This window comes from Macadamia integrifolia, unplaced genomic scaffold (genome assembly GCF_013358625.1).
Source record: "Macadamia integrifolia cultivar HAES 741 unplaced genomic scaffold, SCU_Mint_v3 scaffold621, whole genome shotgun sequence".
Classification (NCBI taxonomy): Eukaryota; Viridiplantae; Streptophyta; class Magnoliopsida; order Proteales; family Proteaceae; genus Macadamia; species Macadamia integrifolia.
Genome location: NW_024870499.1, coordinates 22,584 through 45,642, shown reverse-complemented (window position 1 = coordinate 45,642; position 23,059 = coordinate 22,584). Strand labels below are relative to the sequence as shown.

At 39.8% G+C, this 23,059-nt stretch overlaps 1 protein-coding gene across 1 annotated transcript; it reads left to right on the top strand.

Moving 5' to 3' along the window:
* Positions 1-1,776: 1,776 nt before the first annotated feature.
* On the top strand, positions 1,777-22,703 carry LOC122069437 (NADH dehydrogenase [ubiquinone] 1 alpha subcomplex subunit 2). Its single transcript, XM_042633450.1, has 4 exons — positions 1,777-1,934; positions 2,349-2,458; positions 2,547-2,653; positions 22,329-22,703. The coding sequence occupies exons 2-4, from the start codon at positions 2,373-2,375 to the stop codon at positions 22,430-22,432; spliced, it is 297 nt and encodes a 98-aa protein (XP_042489384.1). The 5' UTR covers positions 1,777-1,934; positions 2,349-2,372; the 3' UTR covers positions 22,433-22,703.
* The last annotated feature ends 356 nt before the right edge of the window (positions 22,704-23,059 follow it).

Below are 23,059 nucleotides of genomic sequence, written 5' to 3'. Positions count from 1 at the left end.
TTGTCTTGAAGTTGAGGGTCCCAAAAACCCAATCCACCAGTTTCTTTTGATTGGCAAAGACGCTTCCAACTGATCCACTTCATTTTCGATCCTTGTTCATTAGATTCCCAGAAAAAATCAGATGACATCTTCCTTATCTAGCCATGGTGAGCTGCAGGAAACTTAAAGTGGGAGACAGCAAAGGTGTTCATTGATAGGGCTACAGATTTGAGAAGGATTTCTTTTCCAACCTGAGAGAGTAAAAGATGCTTCCATCCCTGAAGTCTACGCCCTGTGTTGTCAATGATTTCCTTGAATTAACTGTATTTTAGAAGCTCCAAACTCAACGGGTAATCCAAGGTACTTTATAGGCCCATTTCCATACTTGATTTTCAAAATACAAGAGAACCATCGCCTAATTTTTGAGGGTATGTTGGGGCTGAAAGTAATTTGAGATTTTGCCAAGTTAATGGACTGTCCACTGGCCAAGCAATAAGTATTAAGGCATTGTTTCAAACTCTGAACTTCTTGGAGATTTACCTTGGAAAAAACCAAACAATCATCCGCGAACAGAAAATGGGAGATTGGATCTGTCTTGCCACGAACTCTAATCCCTTTGATGTTTCCATTTCTCTCCTTGATAAATAAAATTGCTAAGAGCTTGGGCACATAGAATGAAAATTGCCGGAGAGACGGGATCGCCTTGACATAGCCCCCTTGATGGAATGATCTCACCCCTAGCTGCCCCATTAACAAGCACTTGATATCTTACTGTTGTGATACATTTCATTACCAAAGCCACCAATTTATCAGAAAATCCCAATGAGAAAAGCATTTGTTCGATAAACTCCCAGCTTAGTCTGTCATAGGCCTTTCTAATGTCCAGCTTCAAAGCTAAATATTTGGATTTCCCTTTCTTTCGATGCCGAATGTAGGTGTACACTTCATGAGCAGTATAGATATTATCTGATAAAACTCTATTTGGCACGAACGCAGACTGTGATGGGGATATAATCTGATCTAAAATTGGTTGAAGACGAGTAGCCAAAATCTTGGTAATCACCTTCGTCACAACACAACAGAGACTGATTGGCCTATATTGATCAATAGTTTGTGGACCTGGAACTTTGGAATCAGGCAAATTAAAGTCTTGTTGAGGTCGGGGGAGGGAGTACACCATTTGTGTATTGATGGGTTAGAGGAATGGTCCATTGGGGCTAGAAAAGGTAAGGGTTGTGGGCTGGGCTGGGCTGGGCTGGGCTGGCCTCCATCTTGAGAAAGTTGGATGACTTGGGTCAAAGGTGGGCTCGGATGTGGGCTTTGTTGGGATATTCGGACTCCAGATAGAATGGGAAGGAGAGATAGGACGGAAGATGATCTGTCTGGTCTTTTAAGCAGATGAGCCAAAAGTTGTTGTGTGATGGTATCTTGGTTAAGGGTGATATGGGGATCTGGCTGATTACCTCTAGGAATTAGTTGTTGTCACTTACATTAATAACATGGTTTTGGGAAGTAGATTGGAAACCGCGAAAAATTGGCTGAACCTGATTCTAATTCTGATTCCGATTCCAATCAATTTGAACCATCCGATTCATATTGAATTTCTAAGGATAAAGCCAATTCCAGCTGATCGGAATCAACCAAGACTGATCCAATCGCAGATTCTGCTTATTTGTTGAACCCAAGGTTAAAATGGATTGCATTTCATGGTGGTGGCGGTCATTTCACCCTCACGTGTCTGGCGCAGACGCCACGCACTCTTCATTTTTCCCTGCGAAGTGCGAAGTCGATTTTACCAAAAATAAAAATTAAAATAAAAATTAAAAAAAGTCAGCGAAGTAGCGAACCAACGGCCATTCTATCTCTTCCCGTTTCCCCGACGTTCTATACTGAAACCTAAGCCTCTACAGCAACCAGCAAGATCGGCCTCCGCTCCACTCCAACGACACAACACGGTGAGTTCTATCTTTCTTTCTCACTTTTATTAATCGATTGATAAATTATTTCTTTTTTTAACTATTAATTGATCTGAGAATTAAGATTCTCTACTAGCTGAGTTTGTGTTTGTAATTGGACAGAGATGAGATTAGAGACTCTGGTTTTCCGATTCGTTCTTGCCGGAGATAATTTCATCCGATTTAGCCTCCCAATATTTTTGCATTATCATCGCTTGTATTTGATTGATAAGCCACACTATTACTACTATGATCCAATGTTGTTCCGACCTGCTTTTTGGTTCAGGTTATTTATCAATGTTGAAGTGCATCTTTAAGCACATTAAAGGAGGAAATTTGTTTCCATTTGATTGTGAGGCGTATGGTGTACTATTATTTGTATCTTTAATCATGGTGCCTTGTGTTTACAAACAGTGACAAACCCTTACTGACATAGAGATGGCTTGGAGGGGACACCTATCTCGGAATTTGAAGGAGCTTCGTTTCCTGTTTTGCCAAACTTCCCCAGCAAGTTCTCAAACAAGGTTTTCATTCTTGGATCTCGCCGGTGATTATGTTATTATCCAATTCTTCCTGTTTGAATAATCCATTTTTTTTCTCGTTCGTATATAGAGAATTTGTTCAAAGGAATTACAAAGATTTGAAGACCCTGAACCCCAAGTTCCCAATCTTGATCCGTGAATGCAGTGGAGTTCAACCTCAGCTATGGGCCAGATATGGTATATTTTATTCTTAATTTTAATCATTATTTTCACAGCTTCAACTTAGGTTAGATTTTATTGTTGTCCACTTTAATTGACTTCTTCAACAACAACAACAACAACAACAACAACAACATGATGATACTTGGTTGTTAATTATTTATTCACAAATGATCAAGGTCAGGTGACAGTTGTTTTGCATGAACACTCTCACAGAATCGATTGATCATTTGGGGGTTTTGTAGTTCATAGGTGAAGTAAAAGTGTATTAGTCAACTAAAAGCTCTTACCTTAAATATTATGGTGAACCTGGTTAACAAGTAAACATTTTAGATGGGAATTTTGTGACATAATGCAGGTTGAATGTTGTAGTAGCAGTTATTCAGGTTGAGTATGAGTGGCTTTGGTTTTCAAATTTCCAACTAGATTTTTACTTGGTTTGAGAATGATATCTTTTACATGAGGGAAATGCCATTTTTTAGCCTCATTGATTTGCGTATGCTTTTTGTCGAGTACATTTCACTAATCAGGTGCGTTCCAACTTGAACCATGAAGAAAAAGGGAAAAACCTCAATTCCTTCTTGAGGTGATATCTACTACTCATTTGGAAAGTTTCCAGCACTATGTGGGTGGTTCCTTTTTTTAGTTTTTTTGTTTTTTTTTTTCTTTCATTCTTGGGATCACTTGTTCATTAATGGATTTTCTATCAAGGGGTCATCGCTTAAAGCAATAGTAAAAATTTCTGGCTGCCATTGCAATGCCAAGGTTCGATTCTTCAAGGCGGCCACTTGGATGGTATATTGACTTGTGTCAAATATGACACCAACCCTCTTTACTTATAATAACAGAGAGAAAGTTCTAGAATTTGACAAGGACCATTAAATCCTTTAAGGACCTAAGGACCCGTTTGGAATTTGACATTTTCACTAAGGCTGTGTTTGGTAGCCAAGAGAAGAAAAGAAAAGAAAAGAAAAAAGTACACTTTTTTGTACTTTTTTCTTGGGTGAAGAATTTTTCTTTGCACTTGATATGTCTTCACCCAAGAGAAGATTACACTTTTTAAATTCATAATTCTTGGGAATTGTGAAGTTTTCTTTTCTTCTCCCAAAAAAAATCTTGCAAAAAACACAAGAAAACATAAGAAAATTTGAGAACATAATAAGACAAAAAATGAATGATTACACAATGATTTCCTATGTGTCTATCTCTCTCTTAAAATTCAAAATTTTTTGAATTTTTTTCTTTTCTTTTCTTTTCTTCTGTTGGTAACCAAACAAACATTTCCCTTTTATTTTCTCACCATTTCATTTCTTTTCTTTTCTTTTCTTTTCTTCTCTTGGCTACCAAACACAGCCTAAAACCCATTATTACAACATTCCCCCTCAAGTTGGTGTATAGATATCATATATGCCCAACTTGCTAATAATATGATAAACATCTTACTACGAAGACCTTTAGAAATACATCTAATGTAGGACTAAATTGGACACCCAATTAGACCCAAAACTGCAGGAACTTTTAAAACAAAGAACAACCAAAACCAACCCCAACCAGGTATCAGAAATTAACTTCAGCGACAACCCAGAAACAGTACCGAACCCACAGAACAACAACACAGGGATTAAACAAACCAGTAGCAGTTTAGAACTAATCCAAAGACTATTAAAGTGCCAATAGTCTTCAGAAATCAGAACAGATATTCAGCAGTATAGTAGGTTATCGATCTCAAGAGAATAACAAGAGAGTCCATTCCAACAATGATTCTTAGGACTAAACCAGGAACAGATGGAAGTCCGTTAAGATTTAAGTTAACAGAATATTAAGAATAGCAGTCCAGAAAACACTATTCAAACCAGCAGAACCAGAATGCAGAAAATAGAAACTTCAGTTCACTAAAAGACAAAAATCTGGAGATTTCTAATTTCTCATCAATGGCTGAGCAGAATTAGCCAATATTTGGGTCGATCCTCACTGGTATGGGGAGGAACCTTCGATAAAAAAATTGGACTAATCGGATACTCAGATCTGGTCATTCCAACAGGGGTAGATGCTCTGTTTTGCAGAATTTTCTGGGCAGCAGAGTGATAGATTACATACCTGGTCTTGCAACCCTAATAAGTCTTGAAAGAGATATAAAAACTTAAGAGAATAATACTTGAAGTAGACCTCCTGGACTTCACGCTGCAAGGAGTCAATTGGATCAAACACCAATTCTTTCAGCTTTGATCAAACACAAGACAACTCTTCATTAAGAAGACAATAACAACAATCATTAATTTTTTATCAAAATCATTCTAGGCTTTTAGGAGCCTCCTCTTCTTTATTTATAATGTTAATGGGGGAGGGAATTACAAAATAGAAGGTTCCTAAAAAAGGAAACCAAATATTCTCCTAATACAATAGTTACTAAAAACTGAAATTAGAAATTAGATGAAAAAGGAAACTAACTACTAATGACTTGACTCAATTAATAACTTGACTCTTAAAGAAACAAATATAACTCAAATCAAGCCCAACTAAAAAGGAAACTAATGAAAATGGAAACTAACTAGTAATCCCGTATTCAATCTTAGACCCCCCCTTTTAGACCCATAAAAGTGGTCTATTACACTCAAAACACATGGGATCAAAGGCCCAACATGTATGGAACCCAACCCTAACCTTATTTCTAATAAAACAAGCCTATTTTGGTAATTAATCTGCATCAACATCAGCCAGTTGTTCACTACTAGGAACAAAAAGCATAATGAAAAGACCCATATCCTGCTTCTCTTTGATGTAGTGTCGATCGATCTCCACATATTTGGTTCGATCATGTTGGACATGGCTCTGAATAATGTTAATGGCAGATTTGCTATCACAAAAGAGCTTCATAGGAAAGGTAGCAGGGACAGACAAATTTGTGAGAAGACCATGAAGTCATTGGAGCTCACAAATCACCACGGCTTGTTTAATGCTTCGCCATGTAACAAGTTTACTAACAACAAAGGTGTAATAACCATTAGTAGCTTTGCGGTCATTAGGGGAACCTACCCAATCAGCATCCATGAAGGCCTCCACCCTAAGGTGATCAGAAAAAATGATGCCACGTCCTAGGGCAGATTTTAAGTAACGGAGAATACGTAGCACAACTCCCATATGAATCGAGTAGGGGTCATGCATGTACTGACTAACCAAGATGACGACATATGCTATGTTAGGGTTTGTATGGGAAAGATAGAAGTATCTCTTGAGGGGAGAGATCTCTGTCAGATCATCACCAATGCCAACAATATCATTTACATAAACTATCAGGATAGCAATCTTCCCGCCAGATCTCTTGATGAACCGAGTGTGGTCTGCATTGCTTTAAAAGTAGCCTGTAGCAATCATAGCCTTATGGAAATACTTGAACCAAGCATGAGGGGATTGCTTCAGCCCGTACAATGCACGCTTCATCTTGTATACCTTCCCTTGGGTTTTGGAGCAAGTGAACCCCGAACTGAGTCTGAACCATCCGATGAAACTGTTGAAAACAATGGAAGGTCTTGCCCTTGGTTCACATTATATAAACCCAAGTGGTATTAGAATGATAGTCAATAAAAGAGACAAACCACCGATAACCATCGACAGACAAATAATGGGATGGACCCCAAATATCAGAATTTATCAATGAAAAATGAGTGACACGTTTATTTTCAAAAACAAAATATGTGGTTCGAGTTTGTTTGGCCAATACGCATGCCTTACAAAAAATTGACTCGAAGTACAATGCTTAAAAGACGGAAAAAGCCTGGCTAAAGTTTCCAAAGGAGGATGTCACAATCGACGATGCCACTGTAGTAACTCAGATAGGGAGGTGACGTAAAGGATGTCTGAAGAGCCTGACCAGAGATCAACATTGAGTCATCATCAAGTAGATACGTACCACCACACGCCCTAGAGAGCCAATCCTTGCCCCTATCACCATATCCTGAAAAGCACAATCAGACGGGAAAAATGTGACTTTGCAATTAAGACTGGAAGTAAGACTACTAATGGACAAAAGGTTTGTAGGAAAAGAGGGAATATGCAATACAGTAGAATGGGATAGAGGAGTGCAACTAATGACACTCTTTCCCAAAATAGTGGAAGAAGTCATGTTAGCCAACTTGACCTTATCATTACTAGGACAGCTAGTATACTGTGAGAAAAGAGGCAATCAACCTATCGTATGATCGAAAGCCCCGGAGTCTATAATCCAAGGGGTAGAAGGACATGCATAGTGTGGCCACAAAAAGAGATTCCTGACTTAGAAGGGGTGGAATGAGTAGAGCTTACAGTGGCTAATGCAGGGAGTCCGGACGTGTCAGAAGGCGTCGGAGGGCAGTAAGCTCATCAGATGATAGTGAGGCAGCTGGGAAGCTCGGGACAAAGTCAGTTTGGGGCCTCAATATAGTTGGCCTGACCAGGAGTACCGGAATGACCCTTCCCTCGCCCTTTGCTTGATGTATCAGTAGGACGGCTATGAATCTTCCAGTGGTGCTCCTTGGCGTGACTTTTCTTGCCATAGTAATCACACTTCACTGGAACTAAATGTGCCACCAGACTATGAGTCTACGCTGAGGGACTAAGTGCCAAAAGCTAGTGTAGATCTCTCTGTGGGAGTGGCAGAAGGTTGTGAGAGCATAATAGTACGACAACTGTTCTCGAGTTGGATCACATCACAAGCCTGATCCAAGGTAGGAAAAGGACTACGACTCAAAACCTGAGACTGCGGCTGATCAAACTCCACATTCAGTCCTTCTAGGAAGTTATAGACTCGGATCTTGACTTCTTGTTTCTGAAATCTGATGACATCAGTAGGGGTGGAAGGAACATACTCTTCATAGAAGTCCAGCTCATTCCACAGTGTGTGTAGCTCATAGTAGTATTCTGACAGTGTGAGCCCTCTTTGCCTCAGATTCGGAACCTTTTGGCACAGTTTGAAGACCTGAGCATCATTCCCCACCTTGGAGTAAATCTCCTATACAATCTTCCAGATCTTCGCAGCAGTGTTAAGAAGGAGATAGCCACGTGAGAGCTGTGGCTGCATGGAATTGACAAGAAAGGCCATATCCAGAGAGTTGACGCACTTTCAATTGTTAGTCTTAGGGTATATGGTCAAATGGTTTGAGGTTCTAGTGAGATACCCATAATAGCCATGGGACTTGATGGAGATGAGGATCGAGTGTGACCACATAAGATAGTTTGTACCATCAATCTTGATAGCATAAGGAGGAAAGGTGGGAAGAGCTGAGGTGTCTTTGCCAGTGGATGCAGAAGAGCTGGTAGACGTGGTAGCAACTCAATAGGTTCGAGCTAATGGAAAAGGCACCGGTCGGTGGTAGAAGAAGCACCAAAAACTAGGAAAAAGACTTGAAAACCAAAAAAATGGATAAAGGGTGAAGCCCTGACAAATTGATCTTGGGGAGATTTTGGAACAGAGTCTTGAGATGGTAAAGTGGCTAGAGCATACCATTACAAGGATAAAAAGCACCAATCGCAACCCACATCAAGATGCTTGGAGCTTCAAGTAGGAAAAAAGCACCCTAGCATTAAAAAAAAAAAAAAAAGGATTTCAAGGAGAAAAACCCTGAAAAAATCGATGGGATGGGAGTTGGGTCCCTCAGATCATTGTGGAAGAAATTCTGAGAGCCTAAGGAAGAAGAAGATGGAGGCTATGGTGGTTTAAGGAACTACCACCGAGAGAGAGAAGCAGAAGAAGAGAGGTGGAGGGAGGCACTGGGAGAGAAAAATCGAGAAAGAGAAAGAGATGGGAGAAAAACCTAAGGTTTTGGATCCAAAGGCTCTGATAATATGACACCAGCCGTCTTTATTCATAATAACGGAGAGAAATATCTGGAAGATTACAAGGACCATTAAAACCCTTATGGACCTAAGGACCCGTTTGGAATCTGATACTTTCCCTAAAACCCATTATTACAACAGAAACGACGCCTAGGTGCCCGCCTTGTTAAGTTAAAATAAGGCCGGTGACCGCTCAGCCCTTGGAAACCTGCCCAGATGCATAAGCAACACCTTGACAACTATGAGGCAGGTGACCGTTCTGGAGTTGGTGGGATTTCTTCTCCACAGTTGGGTGTGAAACCTAATATATCTTCTACCTTTTCTTGTCCAGTTATTATTTATCAAGGTTGTTTCCAAACTCTATATCATTCTGCTAGTAAGATCAACCATTAGACCTTCAGTTTGTTTATTAAAGTCTGTTGAGTAATCCTTCACCAACATCTCTTTTTCAGAGCTGATTTCGTATCTAGTTTCAGATTTCTCTGTTGATTCTGATCCTTCACAGGTTCTGAGATCTTTTATTTGCTTCAATCTCTGGTTCTAGTTAGGCCTGCTCATGTTGTTTTAAGTTTTGTTGAGCAGAAGTCTTACTATTGCAGTTGATAAACAGGATTGAGTTGCAGCTTCTAGACGAATGAGTTTCCATTCTTGTTTCAGCAGTATTTCTAATTTCTTGTCTCTGTTTCTGCAGGTTGCTAATCTCAATTTCTAATCCTGATTGTTACCACATTGTCTAACCTTTTAAATTCTAGGGTTAGTTACTAATATCTATCAGTTTCTAATTCTATATTGAACACTTTCTTTTCTTTTGGCAGTCTAGTATCTTCAGATCTGATTGTAGAATTAAGGTTAGTTTTTGAGAATTGAATGCCCACCTCCATACTGTTATTCTACTAGAATTCTGTCCACATCAGACTTGTCTTTTCTCTGGTTAATTCAATCTCAGTTACTGGTTTGGTTCGTACTTCCTATGATTCTGGATTTACATTAGTTTTTCTTACCCTAATCTTTAGGTGATTAGAATACCCCACTGGTGCCTTTTGACTTTCTGCCTAAAATATTACTTTCTTATCATTCTGTTGGAAAAAGTTAGCACCAAGGCTTTGATCAATAAACTCGATGTCATGATGTAGAGCATCTTGCACAGATATAATCCCAATCAATATGGTGAACATACATTGTGCTTGAGATGAAATGACATGGAAACTAGGGCAATAAAACACTAATCCTTAATGCAGGAGTAGATTACAAGAAACTACCCCAGCAATTTATAACCTCAAACAATACAAATAGGACCAGGAAACAAAGAAATAAGACCATCAAATAAACCCCCAAGGATACAATACCCATATAGGAGCAAAACCAGCCCAAAACACAACCCGATAGGAGAGAGAAAGACCTGCTATAGAGCTGGAGAGAGAGAGTTGCGGCCAGGTCTGTAGGAGTCCGATTGAGTTGCACTCTTGGGCATAGATAGTCCCTAGGGAGGGTACAAAAACCCCCAAAGTTGAGAGGATTCTGACGGCTGGTTGTGAAGTTATAAGCTTTCTTGATTTTCTGACATAGGAGAAATAATCGCAGGCTTCAGGAGAGAGAATCAAATCTGGTTTGTAACTTGGACATATTTGAACTTCTGAATACTCACAACAGTCGTATACTTCAACAGAAATAACTTTAGGATAAAATAGAAAGCTTTAAACAAGAAGAAACAAAGGGAAAAGTGGGGGAGAAGCGGCTATCTCAGCCTGGGCTTCTCACCCACAGCTATCCCGGCTGTTCTAAGCAATTGACTGCAATTATTCTTTATTCAAATATGAAATTATGAGTTCATAGGCTCCTTTATTTATAGAGGGTAGAATAGCAATCAAACTACTACTAGGAGCTAGGTTCCCAATAGGACTAGACACTTCTACTACAACTAGGAATTCAAAATTGGACTAGGAATAATAAACCTATGTGGAAAACAAATAGAGTCCTAAGACAATTTGGACTCGACATACCACTTACTCAACTCGATGGGCCCAATGGCCCCTAATTAATTAAAAACAACTACTAATTATTCCCCTAGCCGATGGGCCCAATTGGCCCTTATTTGTACTTAGCCGCTTAGGTGGACCAAGTAGGAGTTTGGTTGGCTTCTTGGCTGGACCCTAGCCACTCAGGTGGACTAAGGCTGGACCCTTCTTCCTCTCATATTTCCTCCCATAATATGGATCTACATCAGCTCCCCCTTTCTTAGAATCATTCAACTCCGATGAATGGGTAAGGGACATGTATTGCTTAGAGGTCCGTGTCAAGGCGTTGAAAGTCATCGGCATGGATCCAAGTACAATCCTCTCGTGGTCGACCTTTCCATTTGATAAGGAAGGAGTAGTACCCTTTGCCCCCACGAACTGTGGTGAACTTGTTGTCGAGAACATTTTTGATGATATCATCTTTAGGGTTTGCAAATTGAGGAAGTTTAAGGGTGTGTTCAGTGTCACTGTCATCAGAATGGTGTCCCAAATATATCGTCAGATCAGCTACATTGAAGACATTGTTGATCTTCAGAGTAGGAGGTAGCTCTAGCATGTAAGCATTAGTGCCAATGCGCTTCAAGACATTGTAGGGACCCATGTTCCGAGGATGGAGCTTGTGCACTGTACCAGGAGGAAACCTCTCAGGTGGAATTCGAACCATTACCAAATCATTAGGCTGAAATTCCACGTAGCGACGATGTCGATTGGCAGTTGCTTGGTATCCGTCATTGCTAACAGTGATGCGACGACGAACATCAGCATGTACCTCCATGATGTGTCTAAGGAACTCATCGGCTTCCACACTAATACGTGCCTGAGGTGGCAAAGGTACCAAGTCAATCGGTCGCTGAGGTTGCAGTCCAAGGACAATCTCAAATGGTGTATGACCTGTGGTGCGGTTGACGGAACTATTATAGGCGAATTCAGCAATATCCAGTATAGATGGCCAAGTCTTTTCTTAGTCTCGGACTAGACATCGGAGTAAGTTGCCAAGACTTCTGTTCACCACTTCGGTCTGTCCGTCTGTCTGAAGATGTGATGTAGGGATAGGTTTGACAAGCCAAACTAGACCCAAACAACAGGATCTTGTAAACCAAAGAACAACCAAGAACCCAATATACCAGCAATAATAAATCAGCAAAAAAGCAATAATAAATCAGCAGTCCATCGATCTCAGTGTTTCAGAATTTCTGTAGCAGAATAGAGACCAGGAAAAACAGAGGCTTAGTAGTCCAATAATAGAGGCTGAACCATGAACAACAGCTACCAATTTTAATACATCAACAGCTGGAACAATCGAACCAGAATTCTAGACAGAAGTGAGTTAGAACAGAGATCGACCAGATTTGAAAGATTTAATATATCAGACAATCCCCTGGTCAAATTACTCTAAAAATTGGATCGAGTCTTCCATACAACAAGGGGAACACTCGACCAGAAACTCAAAGCCATCGGGTGGCCAGAACTCCAAATAGACTAGGTCGACAGAATAGGAAACAGAGAGCTTAACCCAGAAATTTCTGCAGAAAAATTCAGATTACTTGTCTGTATTGCTGGAGAAGAGAATCCAATAAGAGAACCAGAAAAGAAAAGACCCACCCGGACTTCTCGCCGCAGAGTGTCGATCGGATCACACACCAATCCCTAACCCTTGATCAAACAGAAAGGTTTAGCCATGGAGAAAACCCAGCGGCAGCAGCATGAAGCTTTTCTTTTTTTTAATTGTCAAAATCATCTAGGCTTTTAGGAGCCTCCTCTTCTTTATTTATAATGTTAATGGGGGAGAGAATTACAAAATAGAAGGTTCATCAAAAAGGAAACCAAATATTCTCCTAATACAATAGTTACTAAAAACTGAAATTAGAAACTAACTGAAATTAGAAACTAGTTGAAAAAGGAAACTAACTACTAATGACTTGACTCAATTAATAACTTGACTCCTAAAGAAATAAATATAACTCAAATCAAGCCCAACTAAAAAGGAAACTAATGAAAATGGAAACTAACTAGTAATCCCATATTCAATCTTAGACCCCCCCTTTTAGACCCATAAAAGTGGTCTATTACACTCAAAACACATGGAATCAAAGGCCCAACATGCATGGAACCCAACCCAAAGCTTATTCTAATAAAATAAGCCTATTTTGGTAATTAATCTGCATCAAGATGGAATGCAGTGGAGAACTTGAGTTTAGTATTTGTTTTCAGCCATAGAGTCTTCCAGAAGTAGCTCATGAACTTGACATCCCTATCTGAAACAATTGTCTGTGGTAGACCATGTATGCGCACTATCTCTTTGAAAAAGAGTTTGGCAAAGTGAATTGCATCAAGAGTCTTCTTGCACGGGATAAAGTGTGCCATCTTGGAAAAACGATCTACTACCACAAATATAAAATCATACCTTTCCCTTGTAGGTGGTAAGCCTAGGACAAAGTCCATGCTTATGTCTTGCCAAGGTGCATGTGGAACGGGCAGCGGTGTGTATAATCCTGTATTCTTCTTTTCTCCTTTGGCAAGCTGACAAGTGCGGCATCTTTGTATCACATGTTGCACATCCTTTAAAATTGAGGCCAAAAGTATAAGTCTTTCATCATAGAGTATGTTTTGTCCTTGCCAAAGTATCCACCCATTCCTCCTCCATGTAGCTCTCAAATCAAGTGATGTCTCCAAGAGGTGTTTGGGATGCAGAGGCGAGCGCCTTTGAAAAGATACCCATCATGTATAGCAAATTTGTCATCCCGTCCTCCTCCTTGTAGGTTGAATACTTTTGAAAAATCAGCATCACTAATGTACTCCTCTTTGATGTGTTCCACTCCTGCACTTTGTACTGTGAAGGTGTTCATCATCATCACCTTTCGACTAAGTGCATCAACCACTTGATTCTCCTTCCCAACTTTGTACTTGAGAGCAAATACGTATCCTTGCAAGTATGAGATCCAATTAGCGTGCCGATCACTAATGGTCTTTTGTGAGTGCAAGTATTTGAGTGCTTCATGATCCGAATAGAGCACAAACTCTTTGCCAATTAAGTAATGCCTCCAATGCTTGAGGATTTGAACAATGGCATAGAGTTATAAATCATAGGTAGAATACCTTCTTTTTGCATCATTCAACTTTTCACTGTAGAAGGCAATCGGATGGCCCTCTTGCATAAGCACTTCTCCTATCCTAACATGGGATGCATCAGTAGCCGCTTCAAACATAAGATCAAAATTGGGTAGTCTAAACACTGGTGCTTCTGTCATCTTTTGTTTGATCAAGTTGAAAGCTTTAGTGGCTGCCGGAGTCCACTGAAATGGGATTTTTCCCCCTTTTGTGCATTCTGTAATTGGGGCTACAACGGCGCTGAAATTCCAGATGAATCGTCGGTAAAATGAAGCAAGACCGTGAAAGCTATGAACCTCAGTTTAGGTCTTTGGAATAGGCCAATCAACGACACTTTTTACCTTCTCTGGATCAGCTTCTATGCGTTGTGAAGACACAATAAAACCAAGGAAGATGACCTTGGGCAGCATAAAGGAACATTTCTTTAAGTAGATGTATAACTTCTCTGCCCGTAGTACTCTCATGACACGTCTCAGATGCTCCAAGTGTTCATTTTGTGCTTTGTTGTATATTAGTATGTCATCAAAGTACACTACGAGAAATTTACCGATGAAGGGTCGTAGTACATGTGTCATCACCCTCATGAAAGTGCTAGGTGCATTGGTGAGGCCAAAAGGCATAACCTTCCACTCATACATGCCTTCTTTTGTTTTGAAGGCTGTTTTCCATTCATCCCCTGGACGGATTCAAATTTGATGGTAGCCACTCCGAGATCAATCTTTGAAAAGATGGATGCTCCTGTCAACATGTCAAGCATATCATCCAAACGAGGAATAGGAAATCTGTACTTTACCGTGATTTTTTTAATGGCCCGGTTGTCAATGCACATACGCCATGATCCGTCTTTCTTTGGTGTCAATAGGGCTGGTACTGCACATGGACTCATGCTCTCAACCAAGAACCCTTTCTTTAATAAATCATCCACTTGTCTCTTGAGCTCAACATGCTCTGTAGGACTGAGACGGTAAGTGGGCAGATTAGGGAGTATTGACCCAGGCACAAGGTCAATGGCATGATGAATATCCCTCATCGGTGGTAGTTTATCAGGCAATTCCTCTGGCACCAAATCTGAAAAATCAACAAGTAATTGTTTGATTTGTGGGGGATGTTTGACCACTATCACTGGTTCAGCAGCCTTGATAACAAGAGCTATGATTAGGCCGGTTTCTTCACCAAGGTTCAAGAATTCTCTATGGGGCAGCACGCATAGCTTGTTGTCCACAGTGTTCTTGCTGAAATTTTCTTTGCATGGTTGCTTCTTTTGCTCAGTGGTTGTTTTGGAAGAGGTCTTAGCAACATTCTTTAAGACATGTTGTCTCCTTAGTTGGGCAGCCCTTAACTTGTCTTTTACCTGAGGTATGTTGAGTGGGTTTAGAATGAATGGTTTGCCTTTGTGATCGAAGATGCATTGGTTCTTAGTACCTCTAGCTCATTATTGTCATATAACCAAGGCCTTCCAAGTAGTACATCAATGAGGACCATGGGGATGACATCACACCATACACTTTCTTCATAATCTGAGACCTTCAATGGGATTGAACACCATTGAGTTACAACCATGGTGTTGCTGTGGATGGGATTCAGTCTTAAGCTTTCCGTCAATGACAAAGGCTTGAGATACCACATTCACACAACTTCCATTGTCCACAATCACTTGAGCTTCGTGAGGTCCACTAGACATTAAGGTGTAGAAGATATTGTGCCTCCTCCAGTCTTCACCCTTAGTTTTAGACACTAGGATTCTTGCAACCACATTGACCTAAGCATGAGGATCATCATTCTCTGGTGTAAGCTCATCTTCCCGTTCATCCTCCTCTCCTTTAACTGCAACATTAACAGTCCAATCGTCATCCTGAGGTTCGTGGATTTGTAAATCCGGATTGGATTCGATGGCACTGATGACAGAGTTGGATCGTCCCCGCTTAGGGCAGAATTTTGCCGTGTGTCCAGTCTTTCCACAATTGTAGCATGTCACATATCCACTCTCCCTTCCCATTGGAGCGTTCCCCTTATCTTGTGGAGCTCGGGTAGGAAATCCAATGGGTTTGGTTGGTACATAAGGCTTTTTGTTGTCAGTTGGCTGGATGCACCTTCTGGAGGTTGTTTTGATCAGATCCTCTGCTTCTAGTGATTTGTCAAAACAAGTGCTTAAGGAGGGTATCTCGATCACACCAAGCTTCTCACGAATATCATACCTTAACCCCAGTTTGAAACGGGATATGAGCAGTTTTTCATCTTCTTTATGGGTGCCTGTTCGTGCAAGCAGTTCATTAAAACGATCAATATAATCTTCTACAGTCGTAGTACCTTGCCCGAGAGCATTCAGCATGTCGTAGAGTCGACGTCGGTAGGTGGGTGGTAAGAATCTATCGTTAAGGATAAATTTCAAGTCTTCCCAATTGTGAGGCATCTGACGACTGCGGATCAGCCTATTCTCTTCATTCCTCCAACAGTCCTTAGCTCCACCAGTTAACTTAGTGACAACTAATTGAACTTTCCTTTCTTGAGGCATACGGTGCCACCGGAAGTAGTCATCAAAGGAAGTTACCTAGTCCTGGTAGTAGAGGGGATCGTGCCTCCCATTGTACTCTTTTAATTCTAACTTGACCTTGTACGTATCGTCAGGATGATAAATCTGATTGCCATACTCGTCATTCTGAGCTGTGACATTCCTTCTAGGTTGCATAGTGACTCTTCTGGGAACATTACCAATGCAATTAATAGTAGGTTGAACATTGGTTTGGGCAACAGTTGGTTGGGTGTTAGAGTGGGCAGCAGTACTCTCTTTTAGGTCAGCCAATTGTTGGTCATGTCCATCCAACCTCGTAGACAAGGCTTGGATTGCTTTCATCACATCTTGAAGGGTGGGTTGGGGTTCTTCTGCCTGAGCCATAGCTTTGATACCACTTAATGCAGGAGTAGATTACAAGAAACTGCCCTAGCAATTTATAACCCCAAACAATACAAATAAGACCAGGAAACAAAGAAATAAGACCATCAAATAAACCCCCAAGGATACAATACCCATATAGGAGCAAAATTAGCCCAAAACACAACCCCAATGGAGAGAGAAAGACCTGCTATAGAGCTGTAGAGAGAGAGAGGTGCGGCCAGGTCTGTAGGAGTCCAATTGAGTTGCATTCTTTTGCGCAGATAGTCCCTAGGGAGGGTACAAAAACCCCCAAAGTTGAGAGGATTTTGACGGCTGGTTGTGAAGTTACAAGCTTTCTTGATTTTCTGACATAGGAGAAATAATCGCAGGCTTCAGGAGAGAGAATCAAATCTGGTTTGTAACTTGGACAAATCTGAACTTCTGAATACTCACAACAGTCGTATACTTCAACAGCAGTAACTTTAGGATAAAATAGAAAGCTTACGACAAGAAGAAACAAAGGGAAAAGTGGGGGAGGAGCGGCTATCTCGGCCTGAGCTTCTCACCCACAGCTATCCCGGCTGTTCTAAGCAATTGACTGCAATTCTTCTTTATTCAAATATGAAATTATGAGTACATAGGCTCCTCTATTTATAGAGGGTAGAATAGCAATCAAACTACTACTAGGAGCTAGTTTCCCAATAGGACTAGACACTCCTACTTCAACTAGGAGCTAGTTTCCCAATAGGACTAGACACTCCTACTACAACTAGAAATTCAAAATTGGATTAGGAATAATAAACCTATGTGGAAAACAAATAGAGTCCTAAGACAATTTGGACTTGACATACCACTTACTCAACTCGATGGGCCCAATGACCCCTAATTAATTAAAAACAACTACTGATTATTCCCCTAGCCGATGGGCCCAATTGGCCCTTATTTGTACTTAGCCACTCAGGTGGACCAAGTAGGGGTTCGGTTGGCTTCTTGGCTGGGCCCTAGCCACTCAGGTGGACTAAGGCTGGACCCTTCTTCCTCTCATATTTTCTCCCATAATGTGGATCTACATCAATCCTGGTGGGGAATGGAAAGATGACAGCTACTGTCGTTAGAGGAAGATTCAGCTAGTATCCTTAGTTGGGTTTGTAGAAGGGATCTGTCAGTGTTGGTTCATGCACGTAGTCAGACATATCACTCATTCGCTCTACTATGAAACTTCTTATTGCAATGAAGTGTCAGTATGCTAATGATTTTTTGTGGGTGATTAGGCCAAGCAAGGGGCTGGTAGATTACAAGTGTTCTATTGGAGCTCCACCTTTTTTTCGATTCGCACTACAGTTCTTTTCAGGCTGCAGACCTCTTCTTCATGGGGTGGTTGTTGTACTTCCTGGATTCTTCTTGTTCATCAATGACATTTTGTTGCTTATAAAGATAATAACACAACATCTTGAATGAGTAAACCAGAGAATGACCTTCCTTTCCCAAAGTTGAGGCAGAGTTCGCAGGAGGAGTTGATTTTTGCATGGAGCTTTGTGAAATTTTAATAAAGCTAGAAATGAAACTCTACAAATGATGATGAGCTAAAAGAATAGATTATCTCAATCAAAAATGCTAGTCAATGTGACCCGTACTTTCAGTTTCTGGAGAAAGCCCTTGATTTGTGGAATGAAGTCATAGGAAAAGAATGAATTTGATGGCCGAACTTCCAGACTTAATTAACATGCAAAAACTTGCTCAATATGACAAGGAATGGGGCAACTTATATGTGGTCCAATCTTCAAGGGATACCTTCTATTGAAGTGATTGATTGTTTGCTCCTGGCAGTTTGAGCTACATGATAGAATCAGAGATGCACATTCTGGTTCTGGTCTGGGTTGCTTCTCCTTGTGTTGGTACTTCAATGAGTACCTAGCTTGATGATGGGTTTCTAGATGCCTAACGTTGCTAGGTTCAGAAATCCTATGAAACCAGAATCACAGTGGCAGGTTTAGAAACCAGAAGATTTTAAGATATCAAGATAATTTCTATAACTAAGAATTAGAAAATCAGATGGGTTTAAAATTCTAATCCAAGCATAGTTGTCAAGGCGTCGCCTAGGCGATGACTAGGCATCTAGGCGGTTTGCCTGGGGCCTAGGCGACAGTCGCCTTGTGTTTTGACAGTTATTTATGCCAAATATCATTTAATTTATTTCATTTACTTAAGATATTATTCATAAATAAGCAAATACCCCCTATTTGAATCCAATAAAAATAGTTTAAAAATCAAATTCCAAAAGGATAAAAAGTCAACCCCCCGGTCCAAGAACAAAAACTGGATTTTGGTCATATGGGTGATTTTCAACTTTTAAATGCTGGGGTTTTTCTCAATTATGAAAATTTTATAAATTCTATCATGTTAAAACATTGCTATAAACCAAAAGTCCAGTAAAATAATCTTTTGTTTTGATATCCATAAAATTATTTTCATTCAGGCGATTTTAACAGCATTCACGCACTTAAAATTAAGTTTGACCGGAGCATAACTTTGTCATTATAACTCAGATTTAAGTAATCTTAGACTTGTTGGAAAGCTGGTTTTATGTTTTAACTAATACAAAAAGTCTCATGTAAAAATTAAATCATTTGACCAGTCAAACTTATTATAGAACAAGAGTGTCTCTAAATGTTGATTTTTTTATAACTTAATATGCCTTAATGTTAATTTATTATGATTTAATAGTGCTAAATATTGATTTTTAATGACTTGATGTTACTTAATCTTGATTTTTTATGATATAAGGTATATATAGCTTACTAAATAGTGTTAGAAAATAGGGAAAATAAAAAATAACACTTGGTTGCCTTGTTCGCCTTAAAGGCGGGCGCCTTCTCGCCTAAGCGCTTAGACAACCCTCCACCGCCTTAGTTCGCCTTGGCGCCGTTACAACTATGAATCCAAGATCAAAAGTATGGCCAAGAATAACTCATCAAAAATTAGCGAAATCAGAATTTAAAGCACAACAGTGAAATCAGACTGTCAGATCTGGAGTTATGGATTAATCATGTTGGCAATAGGACTCGAGTTTGGTTTCAGCACAACAGTGAAACCAGAAATTTAAAGCTCCAATTTGATTGTCAAAAAAAGAGCAGAAGAATGATCAGCTATTAGATTTAATTAGCGACTGTATATTCGAAATAGCAAATAGAATTTGATCTTCAAAAGTCGAAACAAGTAGAATGAAGAATCCCACTTGAAGTAGGACCCCAAAAAATCAACACTAAAATGAAAAGTTGAAACCGTGGGTATGTCTGGAATACTATTATGATCGTCAAATCTGAAGTTTGAAGTAAAATCTCAAAAGTAAACCATGAAGAAATTGAAATTCCAGCAAGTAGGGTATGTACGATAATAGAAACCAGAAAATACTGACTTGATTTGTTGGTGGATAATATGCAGAAGAATGGAAGAAAGAAAGATGGATATGAACCAAGCATCTGACAGATTCAATCTATCATCATCATAGAATTCAGAATCCCACCAACAACAGATCATAGGGGTCACAACCAGCAGGTTAAACACACAGATAGTTCCCAATATAGGGTTTAGATTAACCCCATACTTAGGTCACATGTAGGTAACTAGTAGTACATTAATCCCTCTGAATAAGATGAAGATCCAACAGTTGGATTCCAAGTTGTTAGAAAAAGAATGAAAATAGAAACTACACTCAGAAATAGAAACAGCAATATAACTTCAAATCTCAGAGGCAGAACAGCATTCAACATAGCCATATTCATCACCCAACAGATGGAACGTACTTGAAGACCAATCCATTCCAATGGCAAAATTTTCCGGAACAGATACTTTGAAATAGCAACTTAACAACAGGAATAGTAACTATAAAAAACAAGCCATCCGCGGGTCAGATCAGTCCCATGTTACGGTGGGAAGAAGGCTATTTTTAGTGGAACAACACTTCAAAAACTCGCCACGATCCACTGTCTGGTTGAATCATTAATAGTACCTCATTGATGCTGGCCAATAAGAGCAGGAAATAGCAACCACAGGCCGCCTCCTTTGAAACCAAGCTCAGATATAAGAGGAACATCTGCCACAGTTACAGGTCATCTCAGCAATCCTCAAACAGTGATAAATCGAAGCAAAACATCTCCTCAGGCAATGCTATGCGTAGGACAAACTTTCAAACCAGAGAACGGGGGCCCAAGAGTGGGGAGGGGGAGAAAGAACTAGGGAACAAGAAGGGATATGACTAAAAATAGGGAACAAGAAGGGATATGACTAAGGCATCTCACCTCTGGCCTTGGTCAGTCTCTCACCAACCATTAGTACCTCTTTCCCCCCATCACTGTCTCTCACAGCAAACAAAGGCTCAAGCAAAAAAAAAAAAAAATTCAACTTTAAAAATCGTGTGGTGTATGATCTTAGTCCCTCCTTGTGTGGAGAAGAAAACTCCTACAAAATAGAAACTAATCCCAATATAAGATTTTTCTTCTCAATACAACTAAAAATAGTAACAATACAAAGGTGTAGTAACTAATACCCTGCATAATGGGAACTCCTAAATCTGGCCCATGATAGTGGACCTAAAGCTAGACTTGATGGGCTGAATGGCTGGTTGATTGGGATGAACTCCATGGGGCTGGCTGGACCTCTCTTGTCTTACACTTCCTTTGATCTACATCAGCATTTCACCTGGAACTAAGCTGACATCCCATCAGCCAACCTTAGCATCTCACCAAGGTTGCTACCGCATCTCACAGAAGCTGTTTAAATAGAACTCCATAGTAAAGTAGTGATAGGATTCCCAGTGAGACTAGGATTCCTAGAGAAACTAGGAGTTCTGAAATTCCTGAAAACTGCAGGCTATTCTTCTTCTCCTGGCATTACTATTGGTGCTTAGATACTGCATCACTTGATGCTGATCTGCATCAGACCCGCTTCAGTCTTGTCTTTGGGAACCTATCTTGAATGAGGCAGCAATGCAATTATATATTCCATTAGAAGGAAGAGGAAGTGAAGATAGGAGATCATCAACATATTGTCTTCATGTATAGCTTGTACAAGATTATGTCAGAGGTCTATTTACACATTGGAGAGATTTTAGGACCTTTTCATGTAGAGAATTGATATGTTTTTTCAAGGGGAAGGCAGATAGTTGATGCCTAGTTATTATTGTATATTACACAAGGTGGAGGAGAGGAATTCCTAGTCTAATTTGTAAACTAGACATGGAAAAGGACTATGACCAATATTAATTGGAGTCGCAAGAAACAGGTTGAAATGGATGAGATTCAGGATGGTGGAAATAGACAGAGTCTGCTACTCATCAGCCAGTTGTTTTATTTTCTCAGGCGGACTTTGTTCTGGTAATGTTGGGAATTTAAAGGGTTTAGGGAGACTCATTGTCTCCTTCTGGGTCTATCCTAGCTACGGAGGTTCTTGGTAAGATGATTGATTGGACACTAGTCATTGTTCTGAGTTATTGACTCCAATGATTCTTGTAAAAAACCAAGGGAACAAAGAAACAGAAAAATCAAATTGTTCCTTTGCTCGTCAATTTAGCTCACCAAATTGATGAAGCAAGGCCAACTGCAGGCAGCCATTAAGTAGGGTCAATAACTTGATGCTTGATTTGACTTCCTTGCATTTATAACCAGATATTATGGTTGCTAATGTTAATATTGGTACTCAAATGATTGTGGTGACCAGTGGGCGTAATAAAACGAATAGAAAACAGATTAACATACCATATTCTTTTTCTTTGTGTGTGTCTATTGTGGAAAAGATGAAGAATTTTACAAGTATTGATTTGTTCTTTTTTATCATTAACTTCACATCTCAGTGATGTCCTATATGAATTGTACTCTTTGAATTTTTGTGACAGATATGGGCGTCGAAAGAGGAATTCCTTTGGAAGGCTTAACTGAGGCACAGATTAACAAGGCCCTGCAGGACCTTGTCCAATTGGGAGCATCCCTTAAAGCCTGAATGCTGCCACTATAGTGGATATAGCGATCATTTGGAACTGAAATAAGCTGAGAAATGCTGGGACTTTCTCAATAGGATGTTAGTATTTGATTTCTGGTCAATCTGACTGGTTTTACTTATATCATTATCCGAAACGGAATGTTCCTTCATGAGTCTTATTGTTTTGCTATCGCGTGCACAACAGACCCCTCTCTCTGTGATTGTAATTTTGTTGTATGCCTAATGTGACATTGGGTTAAACCGATTTTTGCTGAAGGCATTTATTTCTCAAGTGGGGCCATTCAAAATGGATCTTTTACTTTAGAGATATTTTGGTTTGAATAGGGTTATTTTTGTCTTTTACTGAATGGACCGATTTAGAATTTTTTTTTTTTTTTTGAGATAATAAAAAAGGGATTAAATTAACAGACTTTATATAAGAACGACCACATTAGTTTTCACTTTTCAGGTAAAGATTTCCTCCAGTCATTCCCTATCGAATTAACCTCTAAAATTTGCAAACCATGTAACCATTCTCATACTGCAAAGGTACCGGAGGCAGGTTCTTTCATTTCATGTGACTTTCATTCATACGTTTCACACTACAGTTGTTGCAGTTAGACCAATGTCAACACGCGAGACATCCAC

What these genes read in the sequence shown, in the direction of transcription:
- LOC122069437 (XM_042633450.1), top strand. Translation starts at nt 2,373, where the DNA reads ATGGCTTGGAGGGGACACCTATCTCGGAATTTGAAGGAGCTTCGTTTC. An exon ending in CCAGCAAGTTCTCAAACAAG is followed by an intron (nt 2,459 to 2,546) that starts GTTTTCATTCTT and finishes GTTCGTATATAG; the next exon opens with AGAATTTGTTCAAAGGAATT. An exon ending in TCAGCTATGGGCCAGATATG is followed by an intron (nt 2,654 to 22,328) that starts GTATATTTTATT and finishes TTTTTGTGACAG; the next exon opens with ATATGGGCGTCGAAAGAGGA.